Source organism: Mesoplodon densirostris, chromosome 2, assembly GCF_025265405.1.
Source record: "Mesoplodon densirostris isolate mMesDen1 chromosome 2, mMesDen1 primary haplotype, whole genome shotgun sequence".
In the NCBI taxonomy this organism is placed as follows: Eukaryota; Metazoa; Chordata; class Mammalia; order Artiodactyla; family Ziphiidae; genus Mesoplodon; species Mesoplodon densirostris.
In genome coordinates this window covers 184,515,125-184,539,742 of record NC_082662.1, presented here as the reverse complement: position 1 = coordinate 184,539,742, position 24,618 = coordinate 184,515,125, and the positions used below count along the sequence as shown (strand labels likewise).

Below are 24,618 nucleotides of genomic sequence, written 5' to 3'. Positions count from 1 at the left end.
TGTACTATTACAGGAAGGCCAGTGTAGCTGGACTAGAGACGGCACAGGCAGGGTGGTATGAGATGATGAAGCTGAGCAAGCAGTGTGGTAGTCAGGGCTCAGTACGATTAGGTATAGAGAAACAATGGTTTATAAGAAACACGTGTTTTTCTCTTATTCTCCGTGGAGCACGTCAAGATGGCAGGCTCTTTTGTTCTGTTCCTTTGTGTGTGCTTTCTATTCCAAAGGTTACTTCATGGTCTGAGATGATTGTTGGAGTTTCAGCCGTTCTATCTCAATTCCACATTCAAGACAGTAGAAGCAGACAACACACTCCTCTCTTTTTACGGACGTTTTCTAGAACTTGCTCACGTTACATGCTTTCTTCTCTTTGTCTGGAACTCAGTCACATGGCTGTACTTAGCAGCAGAGGGGGAAGCTGTCCTCATGCCAGGTGGACATGGACCCAGATAAAAGTTGGGTCCTCTGTCCATCTGGAAGAGGGAGAAGGTGGATATTAGAGAATAACTCTCCACTTCCTGCCAAGATGTGGACAGAGGCAGGGCATGCTTGAGCCTTTTGTCTGTATCCTAAGAGCAGTAGAAGGTTATTGAGGTGTTTTAAGAAGGGTGACATGATCAGATTTTCATCTAGAAGAGATCACTTTGGCTACAGTGTGGGGAATGTGTTTGAGGAGGAGGGAGTGGTGCAGATTATGATACTACATATCAGTTAGGAGGCTTTTGTAGAAGTCCATGCAAAAGCAGGTAAAAGACTGTTAGTACTGATAGATGTGAACAGATGTGATTAATACTCAGGAGGTAGAGTAAGTAGCACCTTTAGCGTGTAATGATCAGACGTGATGAAGGAAGGGGACAGATCAGTCCGTGATGATGAGTGTGTCTTTCTTTTTTCCTTTTTGAAAAATTGATCTTCAGGTACACAGCATGGAATTATGAGAATTCTTGACTGATGACACACGCTCACGTCCTCCTTGTATTTCTTTGTTTACTTATTTGGTGACTAAGTAATGTAGTAAGCACCTAAGAACTCACCGCCTAGACAAACGTCATCTGTCATTTCCTTGTGTCCCACGCATTGTCCCACATAGCTCTCATCCTCCCTCCCTTCATCCAAGGAACCTGCATGTGGAATTCTGTATATCGTTTCCTTGCTTTCCACTTTCTGTATTTTTTCTAATCCTAAAAGGGCTGTGTGTATATAAAATTTTAACTTGATAAAAAGTATCATGCTCTTTGTAGTTTTGGGAGACTAACTTTTTTGACTTAATATTTTAAGATTTATCCACTAGTTGTTTATCATAATAGTTAACTTATTTTGCATGCTGTACAATAATAATTGCACGAATGTGCATGAAGAGTAAGTGTTTACTCTTTGTAGATTGGCATTTGAGTTTTCATTTGCATTACTGTAAACTGTGTGGCTACATACATTTTTATATGTCTCCTGTTGTATTTCTGCAAATTTCTCCTGGTACATATGTAGAAGTACAACAGTGCTTCTTCTGATACGTAAATGTAACTTTAGGAGGAAATATCAAAGTGCTTTCGGAAGTAGATACTCCAGTTTACACCCCTACTAGCAATACCTGAGTTACTGTGTAGCCACATACTCCAATATGTAGTATTGTCAGGCCTTTTTTTTTTTTTAAATAAATAAATAAATTTATTTATTTATTTATGGCTGCATTGGGTCTTCGTTGTTGGGTCTTCGTTGCTGCGTGCGGGCTTTCTCTAGTTGTGGCGAGTCGGGGCTGCTCTTCATTGCGGTGGCCTCTCTTGTTCTGGAGCATGGGCTCTCTAGGCACGTGGGCTTCAGTAGTTGTGGCTTGCAGGCTCAGTAGTTGTGGTTTGCGGGCTCTAGAGCGCAGGCTCAATAGTTGTGGCGCACGGACTTAGTTGCTCTGCAGCATGTGGGATCTTCCCAGACCAGGGCTCAAACCCATGTCCCCTGCATTGGCAGGCAGATTCTCAACCACTGCGCCAGAGGCCTTTTTGATTTTTGCCAGCCAGCTCATTCTAAAATGGTACTTCATTATGGTCTTGGTTTACATCTCCCTGGGCATTAATCATGTTGAAAGGGTGTTGATGTACTTAGTGGCCATATGTGTTTCTTCTATGAAATTCTTAAATTATTTTTCGGTAGGACTAACTATACTTTTTGATTTGTAGGCGTTGTTTATATCTTCATGATACTGCTTCTCCAAGTTGGCACCTATTGTTTTACCTTTTCTGGGTGTCTTTTGATGAATAGAATTTTGTGTTTTGTTATTTTATTTATTTATTTTTATAATTTTATTTTATTATGTATTATTTTTGGCTGCGTTGGGTCTTCATTGCTGTGCGCTGGCTTTCTCTAGTTGCTGTGAGTGGGGGCTACTCTTTGTTGCAGTGCACAGGCTTCTCATTGCAGTGGCTTCTCTTGTTGCAGAGCACGGGCTCTAGGTGCGCAGGCTTCAGTAGTTGTGGCTCGTGGGCTCTAGAGCGCAGGCTCAGTAGCTGTGGCACACGGGCTTAGTTGCTCCATAGCATGTGGGATCTTCCCAGACCAGGGCTCGAACCCGTGTCCCCTGCATTGGCAGGCAGATTCTTAACCACTGCGCCACCAGGGAAGCCCGAATTTTGTATTTTAGAGCCAATGCTTTTTTGCGTCTTAAGAAATCGTTATCTATCTGCATTTGTAAAAGATATTTACCTATGCATTTAAATTTTAATTTTTGATATCTATGTCCATAATTCATTGGGAGTTGGATTTTGGTATATTATTTGAGGCAGGGGTTCAATTTTATCTTTTTCCATGTGGATCACCCTTTTTTTCTAACATCATTTATTGAACATCCATTATTTTCCCTATTTATTGGACATGCCACCTCTGTTGTATACCATAGTTCCGTGTGTGTGTGTGTGTGTGTGTGTGTGTGTGTGTGTGTGTGTGTGTTTTCTGGACTCTACTGATCATTTTGTCTGTCTCTCTGCCAATACCACACTGTCTTAATTCCTTTCACTTCTTCGTAAGTTCTTATATCTAATAGGTCATGTCTCTTCTCCCTCCTCTTTTTCAAAAATATCCTTGCTATTCTTGACCCTATGTTCTTCATATAAATTTCAACGTCATCTTATCAAGTTGTATGAAAAATTATTTTGGAATTTTGACTGGAATAGCATTGAATATATGTATCAATTTGGGGAGAATTTATATCTTCATGATACTAAGTCATGAATGTAGTATGTATCTCTATTTAGATCTGCTTTTATTTATCTATTTATTTTTAGATATGCTTTTATTATCTTTAGTATGTTGCATAATTTTCTCTATAGAGGTTTTACATCTTTTATTAGATTTATCTTAATTCCTTGATCTCTTTGTTATAATTATAAATCATCTTTTCTTCAGTTACATTTTCTAGGTGTTTGTTGCTGGTATAAAAAATGTAATTCATTCTTATGTCTTAATATTATATTTAGCCATCTTGCTAACCTCTATTATCTCTGTTATTTGTTGGTTTGGGGGGGGTTCTATCTAAATTACTACGTCAAACAAAGCAGTTTTGTCTCCTCATTTTGAATCCTTATGTCTCTAATTTATTTTTCTTATCTTATTGACTGGTTAATACCTCCAGTAAAATCATTGTGATTTTAAAGGGAATGCTTTTCCCATTTCCCATTTCAGATTGTTTTTTCTTAATGTTCAGGTAAGGACATTCTTTTAATAATTTAGCAAGTGTCCTTATTATGGAAGGATTAAGTTTTTTCAAATGCTTTTCTGCATCTATTGAGATGATCATGTTTATTTTCCCTCTTAATAGGTTAATATGGTTAGTTATGTTTATGAATTTTTCTAATATTAAATCATTCTTCCATATCTGAGATAAGCCCAGTTGGTCATTCTTCCATATCTGAGGTAAGCCCATATTCTCTTTTTATGCACTGTTGAATTTAATTCAGTAATATTTGTTTAGAATTTTTACATCTATATGAATGAAATGGCCTTAATTTTCCTTTCTTGTGATGGCTTTGAATAGTTTTAGTATTAGGGTTGTGCTTGCTTCATGAATTGAGTTGGAATTTCCTCTTTTTCTTACTGTCCTGAAGAATTTGGACAATTTAGACCATCTAAAATTTAGATGGTCTGTTTCTTCAAATTTTGATAGAATTGGCCTATAAAACCATCTGTGCCTGGTATTTTCTTTGTGAGTATATATATACATATATATATATATATATATATATGTATATATATATGTATATTTTTTTTGTGTGTGATACGCGGGCCTCTCACTGTTGTGGCCTCTCCCGTTGTGGAGCACAGGCTCCAGATGCGCAGGCTCAGCGGCCATGGCCCACGGGCCCAGCCGCTCCGCGGCACGCGGGGTCTTTCCAGACCGGGGCACGAACCTGTGTCCCCTGAATCAGCAGGCGGACTCTCAACCACTGCGCCACCAGGGAAGCCCTTTGTGAGTATATATATATATATATATATATATTTTTTTTTTAAGATGTTGGGGGTAGGAGTTTATTAATTTATTTATCTTTGCTGTGTTGGGTCTTCGTTTCTGTGCGAGGGCTTTCTCCAGTTGTGGCAAGCGGGGGCCACTCTTCATCACGGTGCGCGGGCCTCTCACTATCACGGCCTCTCTTGTTGCGGAGCACAGACTCCAGACGCACAGGCTCAGTAATTGTGGCTCGCAGGCTCCAGAGCGCAGGCTCAGTAGTTGTGGCTCGCGGGCTCTAGAGCGCAGGCTCAGTAGTTGTGGCTCACGGGCCTAGTTGCTCCACAGCATGTGGGATCCTCCCAGACCAGGGCTCGAACCCGTGTCCCCTGCATTAGCAGGCAGACTCTCAACCACTGCGCCACCAGGGAAGCCCCTGTGAGTATATTTTTAACTACCACTTCAATTTAATAGTTAAAAGACTTATTTGGGCTACTTATTTTTTCTTGACTTAGTTCTGGTAAGATTTTTTTTTTTAATTTCTGCATTTGAGCTTAAATTTACAAAATTGTTTAATATGGTTGTTATTACTATCCCCTTATTCTTTTTTTTTATTTTTTTAAATTTTTTTATTTTTTATTTTTTTTGTGGTACGCGGGCCTCTCACTGTTGTGGCCTCTTCCGCTGCGGGGCACAGGCTCCGGACACGCAGGCTCAGCGGCCATGGCTGACGGGCGCAGCCGCTCTGCGACACGTGGGATCTTCCCTGACCGGGGCACGAACCCATGTCCCCTGCATCGGCAGGCTGACTCTCAACCACTGCGCCACCAGGGAAGCCCTCCCCTTATTCTTTTTAATCTGATTTTATTTTTAGTTATATTCCTGACTCCTAGAATTCTGACTCGCATATTTGGGTGACCCTGCTTTTAATGGATCCTGCTCCATTAATCTATTGCCCTTTATTATTTCATGCTAGCATTAGAGTAGCTACCCAGTGGGATCTTGTTTGTTTTTAGCCACCTTCAATCTCTCCTGTAAATTGTCTTAAACTGAACTTTCTGAATCACTGTATTTACTGTTATTTCCTATTAAAAATCTCTTACTCCTAGCATGAACTCCTAATTGCTTAAAGGCACTGATTTACGAGGTAACCAATGACTCTGATTACAAGCACACTAGTACATACCAGTGTGCTCATTGTCTCTTGAACATCTCGTCTCAATTTGTTCCTTGTTCGCCCCCTTCTCGTTGGGGACTATATATATCATTTATACTGCAATAATTTTTTGTGAAGAAAGATGAAGTTAAAATTCTCCCAAATGGATGTATATAAGGTGGTTTTTAAGTGTTTCACGAGGACAAGGACCACATGTCTCTTGTTCACTGTGTATTCAGCATTTATCACAATGTCTAGCACACAGTGAGTTCTCAGTAATAAATATTTGAACGAATGAATGGCTGTGCACTTTTTAATGTCTTAAGTTTTTTTTTTTTTTTTTTTTTTTGGTAATTCTGTGCGGTATTCCCCCCTTACCTGCTGTTTTACTTTCCATGGTTTCAGTCAACTCTGGCTGAAATATTAAATAGAAAATTCCAGAAATAAACCCTAAGTTTTAAATTGTGTGCCGTTCTGAATAGTGTGATGAAATCTCATTCTGTCCTTCACTGTCCCACGTGGGATGCATCCCTTTGTCCCTCATGTGTGCTACCAGCCTGTTAGTATAGGAAAAAACATGATATATATAGGGGTTGGTAATATTCATGTTTGAGGCATCCATTGGGGGTCTTGGAAGATATCCCCCAAGGATAAGGGGACCACTGTGCTATTTATAACATAACCACTTGGTGGCACTTAACTCATTTAAAAACCTGAAGAGGTATGTTTACACTGATGCACACCATAATGACTGTTCTTCACACATATGCAAAATGAGCTGTAATAAATCATGGACAGTGTAAACCCTTATTAACACCGGAAGAGAAGTATCAGTAACCACGAGATTTTTTTCTTTTTTCCTTTAAAAAAAAAACAAGTTTATTGAAATACAATCGGTGTACAAAAAACTGCACATGTTTAGTGTGTACAATTTGATGAGTTTGAAAAAAAAAATTCCTAAAGTGATAGGTTACAGACTTGAAGTCCTTAGATCATAGGAATGTTTGATAGTATTCTCTGCCATAGCCTCAGCATCTAGCCTAGAATTGGGTACATATTATATCTTTAATGTGTCATCATTTTGAAAGGATGTGTGAATGAGTATAAATTTTAACTTCTGCTAACTTCGCTTCTACCAACCCATCTCCAGATAATTTTGGCCCAAGATAAGGGAGCACTAAGTCTTGTTTTAGTTAACGACCTTTATGATGTCTCCTTTAATCATTAAAAATTTTCATCCAAGTTTATTTACTAAAGAACTGTGACTCAGAATACATATTAAAAGAAATCAGCAGCAATGTTAATTGGATTCTAGATCTCCTGTTACTTTTCCTTAATCATCAATCATAAGATAGTTTTGAGTACAAAATACTGTAAGAGGAATTACAAGAATGTGGTGGTATCACTGTTTGAGAATTGGGAGTAAGACAGTGTTCTCTAATGGAGAAAGCAGCCTTATCAAGGAACTCCTCAAACATACTGCAGTCAAAAATGTAAGAACTGGTGGGTACTCACAAGACTTCAAAAGTCTGGCAAAAAAAAGTACAGGAGTATAAGAGTTAATGAGGGAAGATAATGGAAAAATTTTCTTTTGAAATCAGGCAAGATAGAAATAATTTACCAAATTGTAAGATCATAAGTGAATTAGCATTTTTGGAAAATGGTACTTAATTATAATATTGTAATGAAATATAGCAATAGGACTAAACTATATTGTAAAAAATCATTTATCAAGTTTAATTTAACTCTACAGTTAACCTTGCTGGTGTTCGAAGTGATCATCTGAAGCTCTTTCCACCTCTGTGATCTCAGCCCTGTGTAGGTGCTGTAGGGAGTGTGGCAGAGCCCTTGTCCATAAGTAGGTTATAATCTTGTTGGAGAGACCACATACGTGTACAGAGCCAGCCTCATGTTGTGGCTAAGTACACAAAATTCTAGAACCAAATCACCTGCCTCTTGCTTAGCTCTGTGCCCTTTGGGCAAGCTACTTAACCTCTTTGTGCCTCAGCTTCCACAAATGTAAAATGAGGATAATAATATTACTCCTTCTTCATAGGCTGTTGATTGACAGGATTAAAAGTATTAATACATGTGAAGTGCCTAGAAAATTACCCACACATAGTAAGTGCTATCTAAATGTTCTCTCCTCTCACTAGAATGCAAGGTCCACATAACTTGTTAAATAAACAGTTAATAGCTAGATGACAGCACTATAAAGATTGAATTGAAAAATATGTAGACAGTATATACACGTTTTTAGGAATTCAAATGAGGGAAGAAAGTAATATGAGTTGTTGGATAAGTTCTTTAAGAGCCACATCGGTGAGCTGGAGCTTGCGTTGGATACTGAAATATGGGTTGAATTTTTATAGGTAGAAATGAGCATAGGAGGAAGTGAATAAGAGGGAAGGACAAGCTCTTTTGATTTAATTAGATATATGTTTTAGACCAGGAAAGATTGGCTTTGTTACCCTAACTGGATTGGTTTTCACTGATATGAGTTCATCATGAGTTCATTCGATTTCCTAGAATCTTCAGCTCCAGAATTGCAGCAAATTCCTGAAAATAAATTAGATTGGGAATTGATCATGTTTATTATGTTTATGCTAAGACTATATGAAATAAAATTTGGAAACTTTTTTTCATATTTTGGGGGTCATCATCACCAGTTAAAAGCTATTTTTTTTAACAAATTGATAATATTTTTGCTTTCATATTTTATAGGTAATTAATAATGCTTGTGCTACTCAAGCCATAGTAAGTGTGTTATTGAACTGTACCCATCAAGATGTCCATTTAGGAGACACATTATCAGAATTTAAAGAATTTTCACAAAGCTTTGATGCAGCTGTGAGTACAGTCGTATTATTCCTAAAATGCCCTGTTTGTGGTGGTTCTTATTTTAATAGGCTATTCTTAAAACTTATTTCAGATGAAAGGTTTGGCACTGAGTAATTCGGATGTGATTCGACAAGTACACAACAGTTTCGCCAGGTAAAGATAACTTTATGTGAAATAAATACTGTCTCTGTTTTTTTGTCCCTCACTGTTTTTTCTTCGTTGTAGACAGCAAATGTTTGAATTTGACGCAAAGACATCAGCAAAAGAAGAAGATGCTTTTCACTTTGTCAGTTATGTTCCTGTTAATGGAAGACTGTATGAATTAGATGGATTAAGAGAAGGACCGATTGATTTAGGTAATGTGGTTACTATTCCTGGTATTTCACTTTTGATAAGGAAAAAAAGATTGGATGTTCACCTTTGGCTTAGCCCTAGTCCTGCTTAAGTTTAGAAAGGGGAGGTGACTGTGAGGTGTGATGCCATGCAGGCTTTAAGCTCTTCAGTACTTTATGAAATTAAGTAACAGGAGTTAGGACATGTTGACTACTGTAGTTGCATTGGGACCTTTAGTTTTTTTCCTACAAGAAAAGTTTTTTTAACCCATAGATTACATAATTTATTTTTAATTTTTCAGTTAACTTTTAAAAACTACTTTTTTCTATGTAACTAGTGCATTAATGTGCTGTCCTTTGTGCCAAAGTGTGGATTTGTCCTGATCCCACCCCATCTCCTACCTTGAGCTAATGATAAATGGTTATTGAGGTTGAGGTGGTTCTGATCTAGTAATGAACTAATAGATTCCCACAAAATAATTTTAACTCCTTATTTTTACCTCATTAAGTTTTCTTTTTCTTTTTCTTAAAATTAGGTTTAAGTGCAGTGTAACCTGTTTTAATGGAATCTAATGTTATCTGCTGTCCATAAAACTTTATACTTTCAGATTAAAAAAAAAATAACACTTTCATTTTGCTTGTTCTTATTGACCATGCCCATGTCTAGAGCTAATACTTCATCTAATGCAGATTTGCATGTTTAAAAATATTTATTTTTCTATGTTTCTTAAAGAAAATTAATAGAATGTTCTTTTAATTCTATAGAAGCTGATTTTCTCTGGTTTGGGGGTTGATCTGATCACTGCATTTTTTTTTTCTTGGCTTCTATCTGGTCAGCCATTCTCTATTCATTAGATCCATGAGTTATAAAGGAAGTAAAATATAAAACAGAACAGCCAGTTTTGCTGTACAACTGGTGGCTATACTAAAATTTAGGTAAAAAAGAGGATTAAAAAACTGGGTAAAATTGGTTTTGCATTGTGTGTGGATTTCATTTTTTTTCTGTAGTTATGATGGTGGGGAGTCAGAAGAGGATTGAATCTTTATTTTGTCACTAATACGTGAGCTGGTTTTTTTTAGCCCTCTGTCTCATCGTCTGTAAAATGAAGGTAGTTATCCGTATCTCACAGAGTCGTGAGTTTTAATGAAATAATTCCCTAGTTCATTATTTTCTCAAACATTTGTTTAGCACCACTAAGTGACGCAACAATGTGGAAATGCAAATTATGATAATACTCTTTCCCCTTACCATTACTAAGAAAGTAAGAGTTGGAGCTTAACATAGTTATGCTAAAAGGTTTTTTACTATCCTGAATTTGTCAAAATATTAATAAAAATATTTTGGACCAAACTTTTGAAATAATATTAATGTTGATTTTATTTGACATAAATGCTTTTACATTTCTTCCTAGGTGCATGCAATCAAGATGATTGGATCAGCGCAGTGAGGCCAGTCATAGAAAAAAGGATACAAAAGTAAATGCTCAGCTAATCTTACTGGCATAACTAATGTTCTCGTTTTTAAACCTTTATTTTATCGTTGTTTTAGCAATACTTATTGAGCTTCTACTTTTGATTGGATTAATGTGTTCAGGAAATCTATTCGGAAAATCTCTAAATTCTACATCGTAGTAAGTCGTCTTGTCTTTATAGAAGTTAAACATGCACATTTCCATTAAGTTAGATATTTTGTACAGTTATTTTGTAGAGTTTTGTTTTTAGGAGTATCTGTCTTTTTTATTTAATTAAACTTTTTATTTTGAGATAATTATATATTCACATTAAGTTATAAAAATAATACAGAGAGCTCCTATGTACCCTTTACCCTGCAGGAGTAGCATCTTGTAAGACTATGGTACAATGTCACAGCCAGCTATTGATGTTGATATAGTCAAGATACAGAATAATTCCATCATCACAGTGGTTCTTCATGTTGCCATTTTATAGCTACAGCCACTGCCCTCAACCCCACCCTCTCCCATCCTTAATCCCTAGTTCTATAATTTTTGTTATTTAAAGAATGTTATATAAATGGAATCATACAATATTTAACCTTTTTGGATTGGCTTTTTTCACTCAGCATAATTCTCTGGACATTCATCCAGGTTGTTAAGTATATCGATAGTACATTCTTTTCTATAGATGGGTAGTAGTCTATGGTATAGATATTCCATTTTTTTGCCCATTCACCCATTGAAGGACATCTGGATTGTTTCCTGTTTTTAGCTGTTATGAATAAAGCTGCAATAAACATTTGTGTACAGATTTTTGTGTGTATATAAGTTTTCATTTCTCTGGGATAAATAACCTAGTTGTATGGTAAATACATGTTTAATTTTTAAAGAAATTGACAAACTCTTCCAGAGTAGCTGTACTATTTTATTTTACATTTCCACCAGCAGTGTAGTATGAGTGATCCAGTTTCTCCACATGCTAGCTAGCATTTTGTCAAAATTTTTTATCTTAGCCATTTTGATAGGTGGATAGTGATATTTCATTGTGGTTTTAATCTGCATTTCCCTAGTGACTAATGTTGAAAATCATGCCTTTTGTTTATTTTGTAATTGGATTGTTTTTTTGACTCTTGAGCCTTGAAGTTCTTTATATACTCTAGCTATCACTAGTCCTTTGTCAGACACGTTGCCTGAAAATATTCTCTCCCAGTCTATAGCCCATCCTCTCCTCCTCCCAACGTGGTTTTTCACAGAGCAAAAGCTCTTAATTCCAGTGAAGTCCAATTTGTCAGTCTTTCCCACTGTGAGTTGTATTTTTGTTGTCCAATCTAAGAATTCTTTGCCTAGCCCTAGATCCCAAAGATTTTCTCCTTTTTTTCTAAAAGGTTTATATAACATTTTACATATAAGTTTATGATCTATTTTGAGTTAATTTTTGTGTGGTGTGAAGTTAAGTCAAGGTTCTTTTTTTTTTTTCCTCTGTTTGTCCAATTGGTCTAGCACCGTTTGTTAAAAAGGCTATCCTTCCTCCTCTGAACTGCTGCTGCACCCTTGTAAAAAAAATCCAGTGGGGCATATTTGTGTGGGTCTATTTCTGGTTCACTGTTCTGTTCCATTGATCTATTTGTCTGCTGTCTGCAAGTACTACAGAGTCTTGATGACTGTGGCTAAATTGTAAGTCTTGAAATGAGGTAGACTGATGCCCCCAACTTTATTCTTTTTCTTCAGAATTGTTTTAGCTATTGTAGATACTCTGCCCTCCATGTAAATTTTAGTATAATCTTGTACCTACAAAAATTCTTTTTGGGATTTTGATAGGAATTGTGTCAAACATCAGTTTTAGGAGAAGTGGCATTTTTACTATATTGATTTTCCAATCCATGAACATGGTATGTCTATCCATTTACTTGGACCTTTTTAAATTTCTTTCATCAGCATTTTGTAGTTTTCCGCATGCTAGTTCCATATGTATTTTGTCAGATTTATACCCAAGCACTTCATATTCTTTTGAGTGATTACAAATGATACTATATTTTCATTTTTGTTCCATGTGATCATTGTTAGTGTGTAGAAATAAAGTTGATTTTTTTCTTTCTTTGTCTTGTATCCTTTAACCTTGCTAAACTCACCCACCAGCTTTAGAAGTTTTGTGAATTCCTTGACATTTCCTGCATATTGATAGATGATCATGTCGTTTGCAAATAGGCACAGTTTTGAATTTGGCTATTTCTAATTTAAGTTTTATCAGTTTTTCCCTTACATATTCTGCAGGTCTCTTGTTTGTTGCATAAACATTTATGATCACTATTTCTTCTTAGTGGATTGACTTTTTTATCATTATGCAATGTTTCTCTCTAGTAATTTTCTTTGCTCTGAAGTTTACTTTATCTCACAGTAATATAACCACTTCTACTTTTTCTTGATTCATATATGCATGATATATTTTTTCCATCCTTTTACTTTGAACCTACCTATGTCATTATATTTGAAGTGAATTTCATATAGACAGCATATATTGAATCATATTTTTTAGTCCACTCTGCCATTTTTTGTCTTACTGGGTGGATTGAGACCATTTACATTGAATGTAATGGATTTATAAAATTACGTATAAAATAAAATGTATATTTAATATGTAATTATTAATGTCTTATGGTTTAAATCTGCCATTTAAATTTTTTCTCTTTGTTCTGTTTTTTTTTGTTTGTTTCTCTTTTCCTGCTTTTCTGTGAGTTATCCAGACATCTATAGTGGTTTTAAGTTTATTTCCTTGTATGGCTTTTCTAATGGTTTCTCTAACTTATCCCAATCTACTGGTGTTAACATTTTACCAGTTTGAGTGAAGTGTGGAAATCTTACCTTCCTTTATGTACTTTTACTGTCCATTGTTATAATTGTCTTAAATAATTCCTCTACATACATTTAGGACTCCATCAGACAGTATTATAATTTTTGTTTTAACCATGAAGCATAATTTTAAAAACTTAAGAGAAGGAAAATGTATTTACCCATATTTTTACTTTTTCCATTGTTCTTTCTTCTTCATGTTCCAGAACTCAATTCTTTATCATTTCCTGTCTGTTTAGAAAACTTTGTTTAGCCATTCCTTTAGGGTAGTTCTGCTGTCAAAGAATCCTAGTTTTTCTTCATTTAAGAATGTCTTGATTTCCCTTTTATTTCTGAAGGTTATTTTCACTGTGTATAGAATTCCGGGTTGATAGTCTTTTCTTTTAGCACCTGAAAATTGTTATGTCGCTCCCTTCTGGCCTCCATGGTTTCTACTGATAAATCCACTGTTGTTCAAACAGTTTTTGCCCTATAGATATGGTGGTGTTTCTCCTGTTGTTGGTCTCAAATTCATTTTTTTTTGGTTTGTTTTTAGTTTTCATATATTTGAGTATGATGTGTCTTGGTGTGGATTTCTGTGCATTTATTCTATTTGGATTTTGCTCAGCTTCTTGAATCTGTGCATTTATGTCTTGTCAAATATGGGAAGTTTTTAGCCATTATAACTTGGAGAACTTTTTCAATCTCACCCTCTTTCTCACTTCTTCCAGGACTCCAATGACACAAATGTCTCCTGCTTTAGTCCCATAGGTCCCTGGGACTCTCTTTATTTTTCTTAGTCTGTTTTCTTTGTTCAGTTGGGTAATTTCTGTTCTACTTTTCAGTTTACTGATTCTTTCCTCCGTCTCCTCCATTCTGCTGTTGAACTCACCCATTGAGCTTTTTTATTGTTTTATATTTCAGTTGTAAAATTTCCATTTGTTTCTTCTTTATATCTTCTATTTCTTTGCTGAGACTTTCTATTTTTTGTTTCCAGTGTGTTCATAATTGTTCATTGGATCATTTTTATGATGGCTGTTTTAAAGTCTCTGTCAGTTAATTTGGACATCTATCATTGCTCTATCTGTTGAATGTCTCTCATTCAAATTGAGGTTTTCATGATTTTTAATAGGACAAGTGATTATTGATTGAAACCTGGGCATTTTCAGTACTATATTATAAGACTCTGGATCTTATTTAAAACTTCTCTTTTAGCTGGTTTTTATGGGCACCGTTCTGGCAGGGTAAATCAGGGATGCCACCCCATTACTTCCAGGTGGAAGTAGAAGTCCAGGTTCCCCACTCTGTTTTCATTGACACCTGAGGTGGGAAGGGGTTCCTTGTTATTGCTGGGGAGGGGGTGGGAGTTCTGGTCCCCCGTAGGGCTTCCCCTGATACTACCCTGGCCGGGAGGAGTAGCAGTGCCTTGTGACTGCTCTCTACATGGCTCCACTGATACCAAAGTTGGGAGGGGGGCTTCTTTACTCCTGGATGGTAGTGACTTAGCATTTGGCTTCCCACTTGATTTCCTCTGACACTGCAAATAGACGTCATTACTGTTTGCAGGGATGAAAGTCCTAGCTCCCTACACAGCCTTTTCTGACACCACCCCAGGTGCCTATTACAGCCTGGTGGGGGTGGAAGTCCAGGCTCCCTACCCAGCCTTTGCTGGCCGGTAGGGTTTGGGCCAGTTTTTTCAGTTGTGTTTGGGTATGGTAGAGTGGTTATTGTCTCAAAGTTTTTTGTCTCATGAGGTTGCCCCTTTCCTGTTTGGATAGAAAGAGCAGACTATTGTTGGTGCTTTTTTGTCTGTGCCTGTTGGCATTTCTCAATTGATGGCTTCCTTAACTCCAAGGCCAGGACATATGCAGCAGAATGATTATCCAGAGACTTCACCACTGTCATTCTTGGCTCCTGGTTCCCTAGCATGTCTGCCTTCTCTTCACTCCAGAATTTTAATTTTTTTCATTTTTTAAAAAATGTATGTCTAGATTTTTTTAGTTTGTTATTTTTTACTGGGAGGAATAGGGAAATCGAAGTCCCATAAGCAGAGTTTTAAAAACAGCATTTTTACATAGTTCAAAGTGCTATAGTTATACTGGGCCATATTCTTTCCAGTGAATAGAACTATTTATGAGAAGCTCTTGCAGGTGAACTAATGCAAAAACAGGCTTACATTTTCTACGTGTTTTCATCTGATTAAGTGCCATTTACATAATGTTATGGATAATCTTTCCAATGTCAATCCTTACCATAAACAAGCTTATGCTATAAGATGTTTCATTGGTATCAGAGTAGTGAAAATAAAACAGTATTAAAAAGTTTTACAAGAGATTATTTATAACATATTACATAAATATTTATATATTTGTATATGATAAAAGTACAAGTGAAATGTAAAACATATATTAGTTAAGAATAGAAACAAAATCATGATTTGGAAAAAATTATATAATAAGGAGTATAGTTAATACCATCAAGATGTCAGTAAAATTAATTCAACAAATGTGAGGTCTTAGTTTAATTATTTTTTCTAATTGAGATAAAAGGTAATTGATAGTTACCATATTTTCTGTGAAAGTATGAGAACTGATGAAAACACGTTATTTCAAATGTCTAGGAGGTACTAAAACATTTAATAATATATTTGTGATTGATGAAATTTAGCTGATTTTTTTCCTTTCATATATGAAAGCTTATTTATCTGTCTATAGACAAAAGTATTAATAAATAAATTTATATTGAAGTATAGTTGACTTCCAATACTGTATTAGTTTCAGGTGTACAACATATTTTTATAGATTATGCATCATACAAAGTTATAACAATATTATTGACTATATTCCTTGTGCCAAATGTTACATCCCTGTTTGTTTATTTTATAAATGGTAGTTTATACCTCTTAATCCCCTTCACCTATTTCACCTACCCTGCCAATTCCCCACTCAACTAGTAGTTTGTTCTCTATATCTGAATTTGTTTGAGTTTGTTTCTGTTTGGTTATATTTGTTTTGTTTTTTATAGTGAAATCATATAGTATTTGTTTTTCTCTGTCTTACTTATTTCACTTAGCATAATACCCTCTAGGTTCATCCATGTTGTTGCAGATGGCAAGATTTCCTTCTTTTATATGGCTAAGTAATATTCCATTGTGTGTGTGTATAAAACATCTTTTTTATCCATTCATCAGTCAATGGACACTTAGGTTGCTTTCATATCTTGGCTATTGTAAATAATACTGCTGTGAACATTGGGGTAGATACATCTTTTCAAATTAGTGTTTTTGTTTTCCTTGGAAAAATACCTGGAAGTGAAATTGCTGGATTGTGAGCTCTTTATATATTCTGGATATTAACCCATTATCAGATATATCATTTGCAAATATCTTCTCCAATTCAGTAGGCAGCCTTTTCATTTTGTTGGTGCTTTCCTTTGCTGTGCAAAAGCTTTTTAGTTTGATGTAGTCCATTTGTTTATTTTTTATTTTGTTTCCCTTGTCGAGGGGACAGATCCAAAAATTATTGCTAAGACCAATGTGAAAGAGCTACTGCCTATGTTTCTTCTAGGCGTTTTATGGTTTCAGGTCTAACATTTAAGTCTGTAATCCATTTTGAGTTTATTTTTGTATAAGGTGTGAGGAAATGGTTTAGTTTCATTCTTTTACATGTAGCTGTCCAGTTTTGCCAACAACTCTTATTGAAGAGACTTTTCCCCCATTGTATATTCTTGCCTCCTTTGTTGTAGATTAATTGACTGTGTGTTTTGTGGGTTTATTTCTGGACTCTATTCTGTTCCACTGATCTATATGTGTGTTTTTGTCCCAGTACCATATTGTTTTGATTATTTTGACTTTATAGTATAGTTTGAAGTCAGGGAACATGATACCTTCAGCTCTTTCTTTCCCAAGATCGCTTTAGCTATTTGGGGTCTTTTGTGGTTTCATACAAATTTTAGGAGTATTTGTTCTAGTTCTGTGAAAATAGGGATTATCAAATCTGTAGGTTGCTTGGGTGGTATGGACATTTTAACAGTATTAATTCTTCCAATCCATGAGCATGGTATATCTTTCTATTTGTGTTGTCTTCAGTTTCTTTCATCAGTATCTTACAGTTTTCAGAGTACAGTTCTTTCATCTCCTTGTTTAACTTTATTCCTAGGTATTTTATTCTTTTTGATGCAGTTGCAAATGGAATTGTTTTCTTGATTTCTCTTTCTGATAGTTCATTATTAGTGTACAGAAATGCAACAGATTTCTGTATTTTGATTTTATATGCTATAACTTTAGTGAATTCACTTATTAGTTCTAATAGTTTTTGGTAGAATTTTTAGGATTTTTTTGTATTTAATATGTCATCAGCAAATAGTGAGTTTTACTTTTTCCCTTCCAATTTGGATGCCTTTTATTTTTTTTTGTATGATTGCTGTGGCTAGGACTTCTAATACTATGTTGAATAAAAATGGTGAGAGTGGGCATCCTTGTCTTGTTACTGATCTTAAAAGAAAAGCTTTTAGCTTTTCACTGTTGAGTATGATGATAGCTGTGGGTTTGGCTTAAATGACCCTTATTATGTTGAGATTGTTCTGTCTTACCAAGTTTGTTAAGAGTTTTTATTATGAATGGATGTTGAATTTTGTCAAATACTTTTTCTGCCTCTATTAAGATAATCATGTGATTTCTGTCCATTGTTTTGCTGATATAGTTATAATGTTGATTGGTTTGTGTATATTGAACCATCTTTGCATCCCTGGAATAAATCCCACTTGATCATTATGTGCAATCCTTTTAATGTATTGTTGAATTCTGTTTGCTGATATTTTATTGGGGATTTTTGCATCTGTGTTCATCAGGGATATTGGTCTGTAATTTTCTTTTTCTGTAGTGTCTTTGGTTTTTGTATCAGGGTAATGCTGGACTCATAGAATGAGTTTGGAAGTATTCCCTCCTCTTCAGTTTTTTGGAATAGTTTGAGAAATAAAGGCATTAACTCCTCTTTCAATGTTAGGTAGAATTCCCCTGTGCAGTCCTCTGGTCCTGGAGTTTTGGTTGTTGGGATTTTTTTGTTTACTGATTCAATTACATTACTAATAATCAGTCTGTTCAGATTTTCTGTTTCTTCCTGATTCAGTCTTGGAAGATTGTTTCTAGGAAATTATCCATTTCTTCTAGGTTGCTCAATTTGTTGGTGTATCATTTTTCATAGTATTCTCTTATGATTGTTTGTATTTTTGTGATACTGGTTGTAACTTCTCTTTAGGAAAGATTTTTTTAAATGTCAGTTTTTATGGTTAGCCAATTGGTAGATCTGTGTTTACCCCAGAGAATAAGGGGGTAATCACAATAGATTATCTTAATTGTAATAATGTTACATTTCTTTACTACATTATAAACTTTAATTTTTTTTTTTAGGTACAGTGAAGGTGAAATTCGATTTAACTTAATGGCCATTGTGTCTGACAGAAAAATGATATATGAACAGAAGATAGCAGAGTTACAAAGACAACTTGCTGAGGTTTGTGGCCAGTTTTTATGTACAAAGTTCTAGCTTAGTTATTCTCTCAGGGAAACTATTTATTTTCTTCTTTCCTTTTTTCCTTCTTCTTTCTTTCTTTGTCTGAAATATAGATTTAATCAAGTATCCTGAGTGGTGATTACGAGAATATACTCTGGAGTCAGGCTTCTTAGATTCAGCTCCTGCCTTTGCCACTTAGTGGAAGTATGATTTTGAGTGTATTTCTTTGTGCCTCAGTTTCTTCATGTAAAGTAGGGATAATAGTATTTACCTCAAAAGGTGGTTGTGAAGAATAACTGATATAACGTATATATAAACCACTTAAAAAAGTGACTGACAAATAGTATGTGCTAAATAAGTGTTAACAATTTACTGTAATTTCATTATATAATTAAGCAAGTTAGAATATATTTCTTACAGAATTAATTGGGCACATTTAGATTCACATGTAATCTTTACTGTTCCTCATGATGATTATCTTTCTAGTAAATATGACTGGAGAAGAGAATTAGTAATAGACAAAGGCTTTTTTTATGTTTCTTTGATCACATTTTCATGAGTATATTTAAGCAGATTTACTTTATAGCTCAACAGCAGATTATAGCAATTCAGTTTGCTACCGTATAGATTGTTTTTAGGTAAAAATTCATATGTATTGTTGTAGAACATAGAAAATTGGAAGATACTACTTAGCTTTTATCCTTTAATATTGCAGTTAGTAAGCTGGTATTCCATCACCAATATTAAGAATAAAATTTGAAAATGATTGTCCTATGTTTATCATTTAAAAATAGTTTAGACTTAAGCCTCAGTCATTAGGGTGTGCTATTTCTTTTTCTTTCCCCTAAGGAGGAACCCATGGATACAGATCAGGGTAATAACATGTTAAGTGCTATTCAGTCAGAGGTTGCCAAAAATCAGATGCTTATTGAAGAAGAAGTACAGAAATTAAAAAGATATAAGGTATGTACTTTTTATTTGTTCCTTTAATGTTTTAGTGTAGAGTGGTATATTTTGACATGAAGGTATGTTGAATGCTTGATTGTTTTTTCCCCATGATTTACACTTTTTCAGAATAATGCGTTGATTCCCTGGTATCCTAAAAAGGTAACTAGTGAGGTTTCTTTCCTTTTTTTTTTCCTTTTTTTCAAGTATCATTACAAACAGATATTTAACATATTTGATGCTAAAGTTCACTGCAGTTGTTATTGATGCTCAAATTATCCCATCTTTAGCCATTGGAAGCCACTTCAGGCTGTCTCCTAAGTCTTTTTGATGTGACTCTCTTCATCTTTGATAGATTCCTTGTTTTCTAGTATGACAAGATGTTTCAGACTTATCTTGTACATTCCCTGCTTCAGACTGGGAATCAGCCATTTTTTCAAGAAGTCCTGAGTGCTTTTGGTGAGAAATGGTATTTAGAAACCATTATCTGGTTGCTTAGGGTGCTCAGTCATACTGATTCTTCATTACTTCTAGGACTTTTCAGAGCTAAGAAATACGTTTTTATTTGTTTCTTCTTTTATTTTTGAAGAGAAAATGCAACATGAACTCATATTAATACTCAAATTTAGGATTAAAGGGCTTTATATTTGAAGTTAAGCATTTGTATCTTTTCAGCTGAAAGTCTTGGTTTCTCTCAACATTAACATAATTACCTATTTGCTTTATGCTATCTGTATTTGTATGTATATATAAAAAGGTTCAAATAACAGTGCCAGTAGTGTTAATAACAACTGAGAAGTTTCTTCTTCAGTTAATTTTCTCGTTAGGATATATTTCATTTTGGATGTGCAATCAAATTAGCATATTTTAAAATTCATCTGAAAAAATTTTCTCTTGGTGTCATCCTATCACCAATTTAATAAAAATTTGGATTTGTTTTTAAAATTTTGCTTTCCAGTTTTTTTAGGGTTTTACATTTTTTAAATTTATTTTAATTATGTCAAATATTATATAACTCAGAGTAAAATATTAAGCAAGACTGCCTTTAATAATGTCATTCTCCTTCACTTGCAGTCTGTCTGATAAGCTTTTTTTTTTTTAAACATCTTTATTGGAGTATAATTGCTTTACAATGGTGTGTTAGTTTCTGCTTTATAACAAAGTGAATCAGTTATACATATACATATGTCCTGATATCTCTTCCCTCTTGCATCTCCCTCCTTCCCACCCTCCCTACCCCACCCCTCTAGGTGGTCAAAAAGCACTGAGCTGATCTCTCTGTGCTATGCGGCTGCTTCCCACTAGCTATCTGTTTTATGTTTGGTAGTGTATATATATCCATGCCACTCTCTCACTTTGTCTCAGCTTACCCTTCCCCCTGCCCATATCCTCAAGTCCATTCTCTAGTAGGTCTGTGTCTTTATTCCTGTTTTGCCCATAGGTTCTTCATGTCCTTTTCTTTTTTTTTTATTCCATATATATGTGTTAGCATACAGTATTTGTTTTTCTCTTTCTGACTTACTTCACTCTGTATGACAGACTCTAGGTCCATCCACCTCACTACAAATAACTCAATTTTGTTTCTTTTTATGGCTGAGTAATATTCCATTGTATATATGTGCCACATCTGCTTTATCCATTTATCTGTCGATGGACATTTAGGTGCCTTCCATATCCTGGCCATTGTAAATAGAGCTGCAATGAACGTTGTGGTACATCACTCTTTTTTTTTTTTTTTTTTAAATGATTTCTTAAGAGTTTATTTTTTATTTATTTACTTTTAAAAACATCTTTATTGGAGTATAATTGCTTAACAAGGGTGTGTTAGTTTCTGCTTTATAACAAAATGAATCAGTTATACATATGTTCCCATATCCCCTCCCTCTTGCGTCTCCCTCCCACCCTCCCTATCCCACCCCTCCAGGCGGTCACAAAGCACCAAGCTGATCTCCCTGTGCTATGCGGCTGCTTCCCCACTAGCTATCTACCTTACATTTGGTAGTGTATATATGTCCATGCCTCTCTTTTGCTTTGTCACAGCTTACCCTTCCCCCTCCCCATATCCTCAAGTCCATTCTCTAGTAGGTCTGTGTCTTTATTCCTGTCTTACCCCTATGTTCTTCAGGACATTTTTTTTTCTTAAATTCCGTATATATGTGTCAGCATACAGTATTTGTCTTTCTCTTTCTGACTTGCTTCACTCTGTATGACAGACTCTAGGTCCATCCACCTCATTACAAATAGCTCAATTTCATTTCTTTTTATGGCTGAGTAATATTCCATTGTATATATGTGCCACATCTTCTTTATCCATTCATCTGATGATGGACACTTAGGTTGTTTCCATCTCCAGGCTATTGTACATAGGGCTGCTATGAACATTTTGGTACATGACTCTTTTTGAATTATGGTTTTCTCAGGGTATATGCCCAGTAGTGGGATTGCTGTGTCATATGGTAGTTCTATTTTTAGTTTTTTAAGGAACCTCCATTCTGTTCTCCATAGTGGCTGTACCAATTCACATTCCCACCAGCAGTGCAAGAGTGTTCCCTTTTTTCCACACCCTCTCCAGCATTTATTGTTTCTAGATTTTTTGATGATGGCCATTCTGACTGGTGTGAGATGATATCTCATTGTAGTTTTGATTTGCATTTCTCTAATGATTAAAGATGTTGAGCATCCTTTCATGTGTTTGTTGGCAGTCTGTATATCTTCTGTGGAGAAATGTCTATTTAGGTCTTCTGCCCATTTTTGGATTGGGTTGTTTGTTTTTTTGTTATTGAGCTGCATGAGCTGCTTATAAATTTTGGAGATTAATCCTTTGTCAGTTGCTTCATTGGCAAATATTTTCTCCCATTCTAAAGTTTGTCTTTTGGTCTTGTTTATGGTTTCCTTTGCTGTGCAAAAGCTTTTAAGTTTCATTAGGTCCCATGTGTTTATTTTTGTCTTTATTTCCATTTCTCTAGGAGGTGGGTCAAAAAGGATCTTGCTGTGATTTATGTCATAGAGTGTTCTGCCTATGTTTTCCTCTAAGAGTTTGATAGTTTCTGGCCTTACATTTAGGTCTTTAATCCATTTTGAGCTTATTTTTGTGTATGGTGTTAGGGAGTGTTCTAATTTCATTCTTTTACATGTAGCTGTCCAGTTTTCCCAGCACCACTTATTGAAGAGGCTGTCTTTTCTCCACTGTATATTCTTGCCTCTTTTATCAAAGATATGGTGACCATATGTGCGTGGGTTTATCTCTGGGCTTTCTGTCCTGTTCCATTCATCTATATTTCTGTTTTTGTGCCAGTACCATACTGTCTTGATTACTGTAGCTTTGTAGTATTGTCTGGAGTTAGGGGGCCTGATTCCTCCAGCTCCGTTTTTCTTTCTCAAGATGGCTTTGGCTATTCGGGATCTTTTGTGTTTCCATACAAAGTGTGAAATTTTTGTTCTAGTTCTGTGAAAAATGCCAGTGGTAGTTTGATAGGGATTGCATTGAATCTGTAGATTGCTTTGGGGAATATAGTTATTTTCACAGTGTAGATTCTACCAATCCAAGAACATAGTATATCTCTCCATCTATTTGTATCATCTTTAATTTCTTTCATCAGTGTCTTATAATTTTCTGCATACAGGTCTTTTGTCTCCTTAGGTAGGTTTATTTCTAGGTATTTTATTCTTTTTGCTGTAATGGTAAATGCAAGTGCTTCCTTCATTTCTCTTTCAGATTTTTCATCATTAGTGTATAGGAATGCAAAAGACTTCTGTGCATTAATTTTGTATCCTGCTACTTTACCAAATTCATTGATTAGCTCTAGCAGTTTTCTGGTAGCATCTTTAGGATTCTCTATGTATAGTATCATGTCATCTGCAAACAGTGACAGCTTTACTTCTTCTTTTCCGATTTGCATTCCTTTTATTTCTTTTTCTTCTCTGACTGCTGTGGCTAAAACTTCCAAAACTATGTTCAATAATAGTGGTGAGAGTGGACATCCTTTTCTTCTTCCTGATCTTAGTGGAAATGGTTTCGGTTTTTCACCATTGAGGACAATGTTTGCTGTGGGTTTGTCATATATGGCCTTTATTATGTTGAGGAAAGTTCCCTCTATGCCTACTTTCTGGAGGGTTTTTATCATAAATCGGTGTTGAATTTTGTTGAAAGCTTTCTCTGCATCTATTGAGATGATCATATGATTTTTCTCCTTCAGTTTGTTAATATGGTGTATCACATTGATTGATTTGCCTATATTGAGGAATCCTTGCATTTCTGGGATAAACCCCACTTGATCATGGTGTATGATCCTTTTAATGTGCTGTTGGATTCTGTTTGCTAGTATTTTGTTGAGGATTTTTGCATCTATGTTCATCAGTGATATTGGCCTGTAGTTTTCTTTCTTTGTGACATCTTTGTCTGGTTTTGGTGTCAGGGTGATGGTGGCCTCGTAGAATGAGTTTGGGAGTGTTCTTCCCTCTGCTATATTTTGGAAGAATTTGAGAAGGATAGGTATTAGCTCTTCTCTAAATGTTTGATGGACTTGGCCTGTGAAGCCATCTGGTCCTGGGCTTTTGTTTGTTGGAAGATTTTTAATCACAGTTTCAATTTCAGTGCTTGTGATTGGTCTGTTCATATTTTCTATTTCTTCCCAGTTCATGCTCAGAAGGTTGTGCATTTCTAAGAATTTGTCCATTTCTTCCAGGTTGTCCATTTTATTGGCATATAGTTGCTGGTAGTAGTCTCTCACGATCCTTTGTATTTCTGCAGTGTCAGTTGTTACTTCTCCTTTTTCATTTCTAATTCTGTTGATTTGAGTCTTCTCCTTTTTTCTCTTGATGAGCCTGGCTAATGGTTTATCAATTTTGTTTATTTTCTCAAAGAACCAGCTTCTAGTTTTATTGATCTCTGCTATCGTTTCCCTCATTTCTTTTTCATTTATTTCTGATCTGATGTTTATGATTTCTTTCCTTCTGCTAACTTTGTGGTTTTTTGTTCTTCTTTCTCTAATTGCTTTAGGTGTAAGGTTAGGTTGCTTATTTGAGTTGCTTCTTGTTTCTTAAGGTAGGATTGTATTGCTGTAAACTTCCTTCTTAGGACTGCTTTTGCTGCATCCCATAGGTTTTGGGTCATTGTGTTTTCATT

General features: G+C 35.3%; 1 protein-coding gene across 2 annotated transcripts in view; it reads left to right on the top strand.

Moving 5' to 3' along the window:
- The window catches only part of UCHL5 (ubiquitin C-terminal hydrolase L5), a 52,224-nt gene that overhangs the window by 15,909 nt on the left and 11,697 nt on the right, over positions 1 to 24,618 (top strand). The window contains exons 4-9 of one of the 2 annotated variants that reach the window (XM_060091441.1): positions 8,310 to 8,435; positions 8,518 to 8,579; positions 8,652 to 8,782; positions 10,171 to 10,234; positions 18,446 to 18,548; positions 19,398 to 19,511. In XM_060091441.1, the coding sequence (XP_059947424.1) occupies positions 8,310 to 8,435; positions 8,518 to 8,579; positions 8,652 to 8,782; positions 10,171 to 10,234; positions 18,446 to 18,548; positions 19,398 to 19,511 (600 nt within the window). The remainder of the gene's footprint in view (positions 1 to 8,309; positions 8,436 to 8,517; positions 8,580 to 8,651; positions 8,783 to 10,170; positions 10,235 to 18,445; positions 18,549 to 19,397; positions 19,512 to 24,618) is intronic. The other variant, XM_060091442.1, reaches the window with a different exon arrangement.